Source organism: Eschrichtius robustus, chromosome 3, assembly GCF_028021215.1.
Source record: "Eschrichtius robustus isolate mEscRob2 chromosome 3, mEscRob2.pri, whole genome shotgun sequence".
NCBI lineage: Eukaryota > Metazoa > Chordata > Mammalia > Artiodactyla > Eschrichtiidae > Eschrichtius > Eschrichtius robustus.
Window position 1 is genome coordinate 100332410 of NC_090826.1, and position 12732 is coordinate 100345141.

The following is a 12732-nucleotide window of genomic DNA, read 5'->3' on the forward strand; positions in this document are numbered from 1 at the left end:
GAACTAAGATCCTGTGCATGCCGTGAGGTGTGGCCAAAAAAAAAAAAAAAAGAAATACTTAAAGAGTTATGATACTATAACAAAAATTATAGTGAAAAAGTTATATATATATTATATATGTAACGTATATAACAAATATTATACAGTAGCTATGTAAGTATATATAAAACTTGTGTGTATATATATATTTATATAAATAAAGAGAGAGAGAACTAAATTATACAACTGAAGAGGGATATTCCTGTATTAAAATAGTTTATCTTCTAAACTAAGTGCATGCTAGTTTTGAAGGAGGGTCATTTTTACAAATAAGTGGAAACTTAGTCAAAACATTAAATTTATTAATTTTTTGAATAGTTTGCATATTTTGAGATAACTCTTTGGCTGTACTAAGCTAAAGATTTATTAACCATATCAGAAAACTATTTGATAGTTTGATTTTCTCTGATTATGTTGGGTACTTTTGGAGTTATTTAACATTAACCTGTAATCTTTTTTGAAAAATGATTCGTTGTGATGTTTATAATGATACTGAACAAATTGTTATATCCCACAGTTTTTTTCCAAGTTGGGTTTTTATTTTTTGCTTCCTTAGTGGCTGTTAGTAAAATTAAACTGCTATGTTAAGAATTATAGACAGTAATATTACTATTTTTACAGAGCTGTATAAATTTGTCTTTTACATAGTTTTCCCAACATCTTTACTTAGTGATTGTTAGATATTTTTATACGGCTGACAGTGTTTATGGCTGAGTGGGTTAGAGGAAGTTTAAGACTAGTTACTGATTATGGGGAAGGTTTAAGTACTTTTTTCCAGAAAGATTTTAGTAATCCACTGAGGTTGCTTCTTACACAGTTTGCTAGACTTTTCTAATCCTCTGTTATTTCACATACTTTGTGTAAATATGTCCCCCATTTGGACGATTCAATTGTCATATTACTTTTGATGGCAGATATCAACTTATTTTCAATTGGGATAGGGGCTCTCTCATATTATGCTTTCCCAATTAGGTGATAGAAACGTAAACAAGAAAACTTAAAATAATCAAAAGTTATATTTATAAAGAAAATTATTTTTAGCTTTTATTACTTTATAGAATTAACAAACTCTAGAGATTAAAATTAATAGTAAAGTTTTTTCCTAAGTCCTCAATTTTGACTTTTTAAATATTTTGTCCATGAAACACATCTTGTAGCTATTGTATATGCTGTCAGGATTTTATAATATAGATTCAGATATGTCTAAAACTGTTATTAATTTGTATGACAATATAATACTTCCATTAAAATTCTGGGAACTTTGACCAGGGGAAGAAAAGTCAAAACTTTGTTTCTAATTAGTCTAATTTCTATAGCTTCTTGAATTTTGCAACAAATTTCCACAGACTAACATTTGTTTTTAAATACCATTCATGTTGATTTTTTTAAAGCCTACATGCAATCAGAACAAATTAAAGCACCTTTATTTGGCAATAACCTTTTAAATAATTGTATTCAAATAAAAGCAGCAAATGGATGAGACATCAGAGGACAAATTTTAAAAGCTAAAGCTGCATTAAGAAAAACACACAACTGATAAATGTCAAGTGGTAATAATCCTGCAACCAAAGTGGTCATAATAATGTAAAATCAGAAAAGCAAAACCAGCTTTTACAAGGATTAATTCAGCTGAATTTCCAGCATCTTAAATAATATATTCTTTGCTTCTGTTGAATTTTTTTGTTGCTTACTTTTCCTTTTGAAAACTAAATTACACTAAATTGAAAAAAATCCACAAAAAAGAAAGATGCTGAAAGAAAATACATTCATAAGTTATTATTCTAAACTTCAGCCTTACATTGTTCAAACTAGAATGAATTTTTACGTACATTGTAATCAATGGCTACTTAAAATCAAGAAATAAGGTGGTATTTAAAGATTGCCTGTTTGTACAAGTAGCCAATGGGGTTATTCACTCCTCTTCTATGTACCGAACACCTACTACAATGTCCCTAGCTTTGTGTGACCACTTAGGTGTGACTCAAAGGATATACTAACAATGATAATATGAATTTGCAGTTAATTTTTTAAAGATTCACTTTAGCTTGAGGTCATAACTCTTTGCAACTAAGATAATTAAGAATTTATACATTTATATATTCTTTTTAGAGAGGAGTAACAGAAGGGAGAATGACATGTCGATGTTCAAAATCTATCTTTTCAGTAGTTAATGAACAGTAAGAGGTTTCCAAAATTCAAATTTAGATGCTAAACTAATTATTTTCATCTCCGCCAACAAAAATGTAACTTATTTGATGGTTTTAATATTTTTAACATGACTTATGTTTTACCAGGTGATGTTATTGTAGACATCAATGGCAACTGTGTCCTTGGTCACACCCATGCAGATGTTGTCCAGATGTTTCAACTGGTACCCGTCAATCAGTATGTAAACCTCACTTTATGTCGTGGTTATCCACTTCCTGATGACAGTGAAGATCCTGTTGTGGACATTGTTGCTGCTACTCCTGTCATCAATGGACAGTCATTAACTAAGGGAGAGACTTGCATGAATACTCAGGATTTTAAGTCAGGAACGATGGTTCTGGACCAGAATGGAAAATCGGGGCACACCTTGATCAGTGATCGTCTCAATGGACCATCAGATCTGAGTGAGCAGAGAGCGTCTATGGCATCGTCAGGCAGCTCCCAGCCAGAACTAGTGACTATCCCTCTGATCAAGGGCCCTAAAGGCTTTGGGTTTGCAATTGCTGACAGCCCAACTGGACAGAAGGTGAAAATGATATTGGATAGTCAGTGGTGTCAAGGCCTACAGAAAGGGGATATAATTAAGGAAATTTACCGTCAAAATGTGCAGAATTTAACACATCTCCAAGTGGTAGAGGTGCTAAAGCAGTTTCCAGTAGGTGCAGATGTACCATTGCTTATCTTAAGAGGAGGTGAGTAAAAGCGCAACAAGGAAAAATCTTCATTGTTCATGCATTTGTATCTGTGAATTGTCCTTCCTTACAGGTCAGAATATCTCTTTTCCCAGCAGACTTAACTGGTAATTAGTATGCATTTTCCTTAAGTTCTGTCTGACTGCTTCCATAAGCAGTATCTTTTGTAGCAGCTTGTTTAGTTATTTGCGGTTTCATTTGTGTCCATTATGGATTTCTTTCCCTCTATATTCTTTTTAAAATCTGATTTATGACTTTAATGATTAGAAAGAGTCACAACATTGTGCTACTTCAAATGAAATATATCCTCTTAATTCCATTTTCTCTGTTGATGGCAATAATAGAAATGGACTCTTTCAAGCAGTGGTACTTCATCTGGACCTCTGTAATGTACCAAGGATGTTTTGAAAGAGCTAGCATCTCTGTGAATAAGCAAAATGTTGGATGGTGTGTTAATCTGTTCTGTAAAAGCAATCATGATAGCTTGTGCTCATAAAGCTTTTATCTTAAGCTTTAGTATCTGTCCGTAAATGTTAATTAAACCCCACAGTGCTCATGTGAGATAAATATAATTTTATTTTCCAAGGTCATCAACTGACTTGAACTGCTCCCAGACATAAATGCAGTTCCAAGGACTAATCACAAAGTCGCGTTTTAATGGGCTTTCTTAAATCCATACCTATGAATGACTAGTATTTTAAAGAATAAAATTTAGCCCTTCACATATATCTCACTGGCTTTTAGTTTTCATTTTGAGGCAAATGAGCAGTTTAACTTCACTGGGACTTTTTTTTATTATTCTCATTTGTTTGAACTATTTTTGTTTCTTCTCTGTGTGGTATGGTAGAATGTGCTCAGATCTCTTCATGAGGGCTGGAGAATTATCCAGAGTTCCAACAAATATGAGAGTCCAGGGTTTGGTGTCAAACAGGTTGGATGTCAATTTCCTGCCTAGTTGCTGGTTGGTTCCGCAGTACAGGAAAGTAATGTTAATCTATTTGAGTCTTTGTTTACTTTATCTATAAAATGGCAGTAACATTTATGCGTTAGGATTGTCATAAAAAATGAAATACGTGTATAATGCCTGGCACGTAGAACATATTGGACATAATTTACTAGCCTACTAAAAGTCAAAGCTAGTTTTGTCATAAACATTAGCAGTATTTGTGATCTGGGAATGCTTCCTCTGTTTTTAAAATGTGGCTCATTTTTTTTAAGGTCCTCCTTCACCAACTAAAACTGCCAAAATGGTGAGTATACAGTGGTCCTCAAATGCTTCTTCCGAACACACGGAGAGAGGTGCTGCGTTCTCCTCCATGAGGGCAGCTCATGGGGGTGGCGTTTACAGGCAGGCAGGAGCCAAGAGGCAGACTGCCCTGGGCTTGTATCAGAAACTCAGAGGGAAGCGTGTGAGTTAGAAAAGCTGCCCATAGAAGAGGTGTGCTCTGCTGGTTAAGTATTTCTGCTGGAAGAATATTAGAGGCCTGTACTACCAATAGCCCTGTCTTGTAAATAGTAAAATGTGGACACACTGAGGTGCCTACTGATGGGTCCTATTACTTTCTTTGTGTTTCAGAGGAACAAGGGTAAGGAGTAGCTAAATGTTCGAGCAGATGTACTATGGGAAGATGTAGTAGTTTCACATACATTCACGGGGACTATAATTTACCCACATTTAGATAACCTTCTGACATTTAGCCCTAAACGGGACCTTCTAGAACAATTGTGGCCTCTGTGCTCAATTTGCTTGTTATCAGAGTGAGAGGCTATCAGACTTGGAACAGTTTTCTCTGGTATTCTTCTGAATAACTGACTAGCCTATTTAAAGACCTGTGTAGAGAATAAGACCTAAACAAAGGACGCACCAAATACTGGTATGAAAGAAACAGTGCTAGGTACACGTGTAGCTACTTAAATATCCACAATTATATGGACATGGATATAAAGACAATCGTGTATAAAATCCTAATTTGCTCTATTTTGCTTGACTTAGGGTCTGTCATCTTATAGTTGAAAGATCGTCTTCCATAACCATAAACCCTGGGCTGCTAAACAAAAGACCATCAGATACAAAATGGATTAATTCTCCATAGCCCACCAAATAGGATCCTCAGCAAATTTGCCATTTTATGGATCAGGCAGGAAGAAACACTCAGCACTTCTATAGAAAAGTGGACCAGTTAGGTCCAATGTGAACAGAAATTCTTTTTGCCTATTCAGTTAAAATTGCACTGTATTTTTCTCCATTTCTCTGGTCCCTCTAGTACTCATTTTTAACTTATGTGCTGCCCTATCTATTTCATAACGAATGCCAGTGCAGCCATGGGGACCCTAATGTTTTATAATTGATGAAAGTCTCAGACGACCTCTCACTGCTCCTGACAGAATCCTAGGACATGTGGGAGAAAATGGAAGAGACTGCTCTTATCTCCCGGCCATCTGACGGGGTCTGGGTCAGTGAAGGGTCCCTTCTGGCACAACGCTTTATAGCGACTGTCCCCTCCCTCCTACCTGACAAGCTGCTCCTGCATCCTAGTCACATTAGTTATCTTATCATAAATGTCTATAATCCCCCTCTTCTAACCGTAATTCAGGATAACAAGCTTTTCTCAAAACCATAATATTTATTTTCTTAGGCTATTCGTTGGATTTCATTTTTAAATTTTATTAAAGAAGTCATTTTACTGAGCTATTCTTTTGGGAAAGTTCTATCTGAATAGGAACATTTGAAAATATCCCTTATCTGATTCTCAGGCATGGTGCATTTTTTCGGGATATATTTGGATTGGCCATGCAGGTTTTTACAGTGTCATCTTTATAACCTAAATTAGAGTTAACACTTCTATTTCATTTTCTTAGAAAGAACATTACCTTAAACATCTTCACTGAGAATTCAACTCATTGAGTGGGGAGGATGGGGTTTATCAAGAATTGCATGGACGTATTCTCTTAGAGTCTCCCACTTGCTTTACTTGGAAGTGCTGCCTTGTGTTGTATCCCTGTTTATCTTCTCAAAGTCAATTTGTGTCTTGGTGGTGGAGAAAAGGGCAAAATTGCTTAAACATAGGACTAATTGATTGATATCATTATAAACTTTTTCTAATTTAAGTGAAATATGTTTTAATCAAATACACACAGCTATGATAGTGAATTCCTATAAGACTGCAAATATGCTGTGGCTTTGACCCTGCTGCTTACACAACTGTAATCAGTTGACATACCCAGTTCAGACAGCAGTTTTATGCACTAATCAACCATCTGGCTTTTTGAGATACTAAGTAAGGCCCTTTTCCATTTCAGAAAACAGATAAAAAGGAAAATTCAGGAAGTTTGGAGGCCATAAATGAGCCCATTCCCCAGCCTATGCCTTTTCCACCCAGCATTATCAGGTCAGGATCCCCGAAATTGGATCCTTCTGAGGTCTACATGAAATCTAAGACTTTATATGAAGATAAACGTAAGTAGTCGTGGAATATTTCAGGAAAGCACGCAACAAAATTAATTTGAATTTTCTTAAAAACTCGACTCTTCCATCTTTCAAAACCATGTTGAAGTTATTCCTTCATTCCCATTTTAATATGACTTTGGGCTTCTTCCATTTATATTCAACATTCATTCATTTATTTTCTTCAAAACCATGTATTATTAAGTGCCTTCTGTCTACCCAACATCGTAGTAGGTAATGGGAATACAGGGGTAATAGGTTACATAGGCCCTGCTCCCCAAAAGATGATTAAGCCTAAATGGAAAAGACAAAGAGGTAATCAAATACATATACAAATAAGTGCAGATAAGCCCCTAACAGGTTCAGTAATAGAAGGATGGACTGGATGAATTGGGATCCAAAGTAGAAAATGGTCAGTTTTGCGGCTGTGGGTAGTAAGAAGTGTCAGTAGCAGTGTCCTGCTTCATATAGGAAGTTAAGCTTTAGCCAAGTCTTTAAAGACAATGAGGTAGACGTTTATGAAACAGATAAAAGGGAAAGAAAGAAGGAATAGCATGTGCACATTGACCTTGTATGGGCGGGGTTCTGCAAGGAGTTCAGTTTAGCTGCGTGTGGTTGGCAAGGGAAACCAGGGCGGGGGTGGGGGGGCGGCAGGAGCAGCTTGCGGAGGGCGGATTATGCCGTTCTGAGGAAGCTGGAGACAGTGGTATACATGACAGAGAGCCACAGAACGGTTTTAACCATAGGGATGAAATTATTGGACTTGTCTTTCAGAAAGATTTTCCTGGCAGGAATACGAAGGATGATGAATCAGAGGGGTGTGTAATCGGAGGAGGAAACCAAAGGGTAGAGTGGACTCCTTCGAGGAGTCCAGCTGAGAGATGATGAGAAGAGAGTGTGCATAGGGTGGAAATTCATTTTCATACTAATTTACTTACTAATGATAGATCTTTTCTAAAGTAAAATCATAGATTTAAGTAGGTTTAATTGTTTAAATTTATTTTTAGAAATAGATTTAGGTCTACCTCAGAAAAGATGTACACAAGTGGAAACATTATATATAATTGACTTCATACTTATTTAACCTGTTACAGATCTTTGTCTTGATAGTCCCAGGCCATATTTAGGAAGATGAAACATTGATTTGAAAGCATCAAGAATTAATGGAAGTGTAATACTGAGAGCATGGAAGTGGGAGCAAATATTCCTAAGCAGTCTTGATTCAAAGTTTGGGTTAGAGCACAAAACAGAGATTTATGATTGAATTTTATTGTATTATTAATCCTTTTAAAATAAATCAAAGTATGTATTATATATATATGTTTGTATTTATTATTTTCTGGTTTTCCTTAGCGCCAAACACCAAAGATTTGGATGTTTTCCTTCGGAAACAAGAATCAGGGTTTGGCTTTAGAGTGCTGGGAGGAGATGGACCTGACCAATCTGTAAGTTTAAATACTTTGGAATTTGGCTGTTCCTGTTAAAACTTTTAAGTAGAGATTTGGCAGAATACGGTGTTTTTGTTTTGTTTTCTTTTTTGTTTGGTTTTTTAAAAGATTTTGTCTTCTCTAATAGTTTCATTAATATGAGGAAGAACTGCATTTCTACTCGTGTCATAATACCTCAGTTAACTTGGTGTAGCTGAGGCTAAAACTATAGGTAAAAGCTGAATATGTCAGCTGTAAATTAGAGAGTAATAAATGGTTATTCTAGCAAAGCATTTACATCTAGAATTTTATTTATACAGGATTCTCACTCAAACTTAGAGAACAAATATAGTGGGTTTATTTTTGTTTTGCCCTTAGTTTGATAAAAAGTAATGTGCTTCTTAGAATTTAAGAACATATTTAAAGATTTTTTGTATAATATCAAGAAAGACTATGTTATTATCATGCTTAGAAGTTAGGTGAATAACAATATTCTTTTAAAATGACAGGCTTCTTTCTATTTCTGACTAGAACATTTGATTTATAGAGTATAAATGTGTTCTAATTAGTCATATCAGTTACGGTTAAAATAATCATCAGAGACAAAGTTTAAGGCAGGTTGCCCTACATAGGGCAAATATAAAATACCTTGGTTGTTTCTTTTTTTTTGTCTTTCTTTTCTTTTTAATTGAGCTATGATTGACATATAACATTGTATTAGTTTCAGATGTACAACATAATGATTTGATGTTTGTATACACCACAAAATGATCATCACAATAAGTCTAGTTACCATCCGTCACCAAATTTGTAAATTTTTTTCCTGTGATAAGAACTTCTAAGATTTTTCCCTTGGCAACTTTCAAATATGCACTACAGTATTACTGACCGTAGTCCCCATGCTGTACATTACATCCCCATGACTCATTTATTTTATAACCGGAAGTTTGTGCCTACCTCCCCCCAACCCCCTTTCCACTGTCAACCACCATTCTGTTCTAGGAGTTTTGTTTTGTTCTGTTTTGTTTGTTTCTTTATTTTGTTCTTTGTATTTCACATATAAGTGAGAATACACAGCATTTGTCTTTCTCTGTCTGACTTATTTCACTTAGCATAATGCCCTCCAGGTCCATCCGTGTTGTCACAATTACCAAGATTTCGTTCTTTTTAATGTAGTTTAATCTTCGCATCTGGTGATTTTGTCAATTTTCTTCTTGTAATTGATTTCTACTTTTATACCATTGTGATTGGAAAAGATGCTTGACATAATTTCAGTCTTCTTAAATTTATTGAGACTTGTTTTGTGGCTTAACATGTGATCTGGCTGAGTAGTAGTTGTGTGTATGTGTGTGTGTGTGTGTGTGTGTGTGTGTGTATAAAGAAGACATCATATGTATATATTTTTTTTTTTCCTAATTGCTATGGCTAGGACTTCCAATACTATGTTGAATAAAAGTGGCAAGAGTGGGCATCCTTGTCTTGTTCCTGATTTTAGAGGGAAAGCTTTCAGCTTTCACCACTGAGTATGGTGTTAGCTGTGGGCTTGTCATATATGGCCTTTATTATGTTGAGGAGTGTTCCCTCTACACGCTTTGTTGAGAGTTGTTATAAATGGACACTGAATTTTGTCAAATGCTTTTTCTGTACCTGTTGAGATGATCATATGATTTTTATCCTTCATTTTGTTAATTTGGTGTATCACGTTGATTGATTTGTGGATGTTGAACCATTCTTGCATCCCTGGAATAAATTCCACTTGATCATGGTATATGATCCTTTTAATGTACTTTTTAATTCGATTTGCTAATGTTTTATTGAGGATTTTTGCGTCTGTGCTCATCAGTGATATTGGCCTGTAATTTTCTCTTTTGGAGGTGTCCTTGTCTATTTTTGGTATCAGGGTAATGTTGGCCTCATAGAATGAGTTTGGAAGTGTTCCCTCCTGTTCAAGTTTTTGGAAGAGTTTGAGAAGGATAGGTATTAAATCTTCTTTAAATGTTTGATAGAATTCACCAGTAAAGCCGTCAGGTCCTGGACTTTTGTTTGCTGGGAGGTTTTTAATTGCTGATTCAATCTCCTTACTAGTAATTGGTCTGTTCAGATCTTCTACTTTTTCATGATTTACCCTTGAAAGATTGCATGTTTCTAGGAATTTATCCATTTTTTCTAGGTTGTCCAGTTTTTTGGCATATAATTGTTCACAGTAGTTTCTTATGATCCTTTGTATTTCTGGTGGCATCAAGGGTAACTTCTCTTTATTTCTGATTTTACTTTTGAGCCCTCTTTTTTTCTTGGTGAATCTAGCTAAAGGTTTGTCAATTTTATTTATCTTTTCAAAGAGCTTGCTCTTAGTTTCACTTTTCTATTGTCTTTTTAGTCTCTATCTCATTTATGTCTACTCTGATCTTTGTTATTTCCTTCCTTCTACTAACTTTGGGCTTCTTTTGTTCTTTTTCTAGTTCCTTTAGGTGTAAAGCTAATTGTTTGAGATTTTTCTTGTTTTGAGGTAGGCCTGTATTGCTATGAACTTCCCTCTTAGAACTACTTTTGCTGCATCCCAGAGATTTTGGTAAGTTGTATATCCATTTTCATTTGTCTCAAGGTATTTTTTTATTTATCTCTTGATTTCTTCATTGATTCATTGGTTGTTCAGTAGCATGTAGTTTAATCTTCACATTTTGTGATTTTTCCCAATTTTCTTATAATTGATTTCTACTTTTATACCCTTGTGGTTGGAAAAGATGCTTGTTATAATTTCAGTCTTCTTAAATTTATTGAGACTTGTTTTGTGGCTTAACATGTGATCTGTCCTGAAGAGTGTTCCACTTGAGAAGAATGTGTAACATGCTGCTTTTGGATAGAATGTTCTATATATATCTGTTAAGATTATCTGTTCTAATGTGTCATTTAAGACCCATGTTTCCTGATTGATCTTATGTCTGCATGATGTAGTCATTAATGTAAGTGGAGTATTAAAATTCCTTACTATTACTGTATTACTGTCAGTTTCTCCCCTCAGGTCTGTTAATATTTGCTTTATATATTTAGGTGCTCCTATGTTGGGTGCATAAACATTTACAAATGTTATATCTTCTTGTTGGATTGACTCCTTTATCATTATGTAATGCCCTTTTTGTCTTTCATTGCAGTCTTTGTTTTAAAGTCTATTTTGTCTGATGTAGGTATAGCTACCTCAGCTTTCTTTTGGTTTCTTTTTGCACAGAACATCTTTATCCATTCCTCTGCTTTCAGTCTTTGTGTCTCCTTACATCTGAAATGAGTGTCTTATAGGCAGCATATAGATGCATCTTGTTTGTTTATACATTCAGCCACTCTAAGTATTTTGATTGGAGAATTTAGTCATTTACACTTAAAGTAATTATTGAGAGGTATGTACGTGTCATTTTGTTAATTGCTTTCTGGCTGTTTTGTAGTTCCTCTCTGTTCCTTTCTTCTTCTCTTGCTTTCTATGTTATGCTCATTTTCTATTTTTGTTATCTTTTGTGTGTCTGCTATAGTTTTTGTTTGTGGTTACCATGAGGCTCACATATAACAGCTTATATATATATCAGTCTATTTTAAGTTGATAGCAACTTAAGTTTGAATGCATTGTAAAACTCTACAGTTTTACTCCCCCCATCACATTTTACGTTTTTGATGTCACGTTTCACATCTTTTTATTTTGTGTATCCCTTTACTGATTATTCTAGTTATAGTTATTTTTACTACTTTTGTCTTTTAACCTTCATACTAGCTTTGTAAGTGATTATATTTACCTTACCCATGAGATTTACACTTTCATATGTTTTCTTGTTGCTAATTAATGCCCTTTCTTTTCAGCTAAAGTAGTTCCTTTCACATTTCTCATAAGGTCAGTTTAGTGGTGATGAACTCCTTTGATGGTTTCTTGTCTGGAAAACTCCATCTGTCCTTCAATTCTGAATGATAATTTTGCTGAGTAGAGTATTCTTGGTTGGAAGTTTTTTCCTTTCAGCACTTTGAATATATCATGCCACTCCCTTCTGGCCTGCAAAGTTTCTGCTGAAAAGTCTGCTCATAGTCTTTTGGGGGCTCCTTTGTATGTAACAAGTTGTCTTCCTCTTGCTGCTTTTGAGATTCACTCTTTAACTTTTGACATTTTAATTATAATGTATCTCTGTGTGGATCCTTTTGGGTTTGTCTTTTTGGGAACTCTCTGGGCTTTCTGAATCTGGATGTCTGTCTCTTTCCCCAGGTTAGGGAAGTTTTCACAGCCATTATTTCTTCAGGTAAGTTTTCTGCTCCTTTCTCTCTCTCTTCTCCTTCTGGCACCCCTATAATGCAAATGTTTTTCTGCTTGAAGTCATTCCAGGGTACCTTGGGCTATCTTCACTTTTTTTCATCTTTTTTTTTTTTTTTGCTGCTCTTGTTGGGTGAGTTCCACGGCCCTGTCTTCTAGATCACTGACTCTTTCTTCCATTTTATCCAGTCTGCTGTTGAATCCCCCTAGTGTAATTTTCGGTTCAGTTATTGTATTCTTCAGCTCCATGACTTCTGTGTAGTACATTTTTATATTTTCTGTCTCTTTATTGAAGTTCTCACTGTGTTTATGCATTCTTCTCCCACATTCAGTAAGCATCTCTATGAACATTACTTTGAACTCTTTATCAGGTAAATTACCTATCTCCATTTCATTAAGGTTTTTTTCCTTAGGTTTTATTTTGTTCTTTCATTTGGAATATATTTCTCTGTTTCCTCATTTTGCTTAACTCTCTATTTTTGTTTCTGTGTATTAGGTGAAGCAGCTACCTCTCCCAGTCTTGAAGGAGTGACCTTGTTTAGGAGATGACCTTATCTTTCAACTTTGCCCTAGCTCTTGGTTGTCTCTCCGACCTTTGTGATTGTCTAAGCAGCCTGATTTATTCTCAATAAGTCCCAGTCA

The 12732-nt window shown here is 35.0% G+C and overlaps 1 protein-coding gene across 5 annotated transcripts in view; it reads left to right on the forward strand.

Moving 5' to 3' along the window:
• Positions 1–12732, forward strand: part of MAGI3 (membrane associated guanylate kinase, WW and PDZ domain containing 3) — a 255466-nt gene that overhangs the window by 208469 nt on the left and 34265 nt on the right. For all 5 annotated transcript variants that reach the window (XM_068540536.1, XM_068540537.1, XM_068540538.1 and 2 more), the window contains exons 10-13: positions 2334–2939; positions 4158–4189; positions 6240–6396; positions 7738–7829. In XM_068540536.1, the coding sequence (XP_068396637.1) occupies positions 2334–2939; positions 4158–4189; positions 6240–6396; positions 7738–7829 (887 nt within the window). The remainder of the gene's footprint in view (positions 1–2333; positions 2940–4157; positions 4190–6239; positions 6397–7737; positions 7830–12732) is intronic.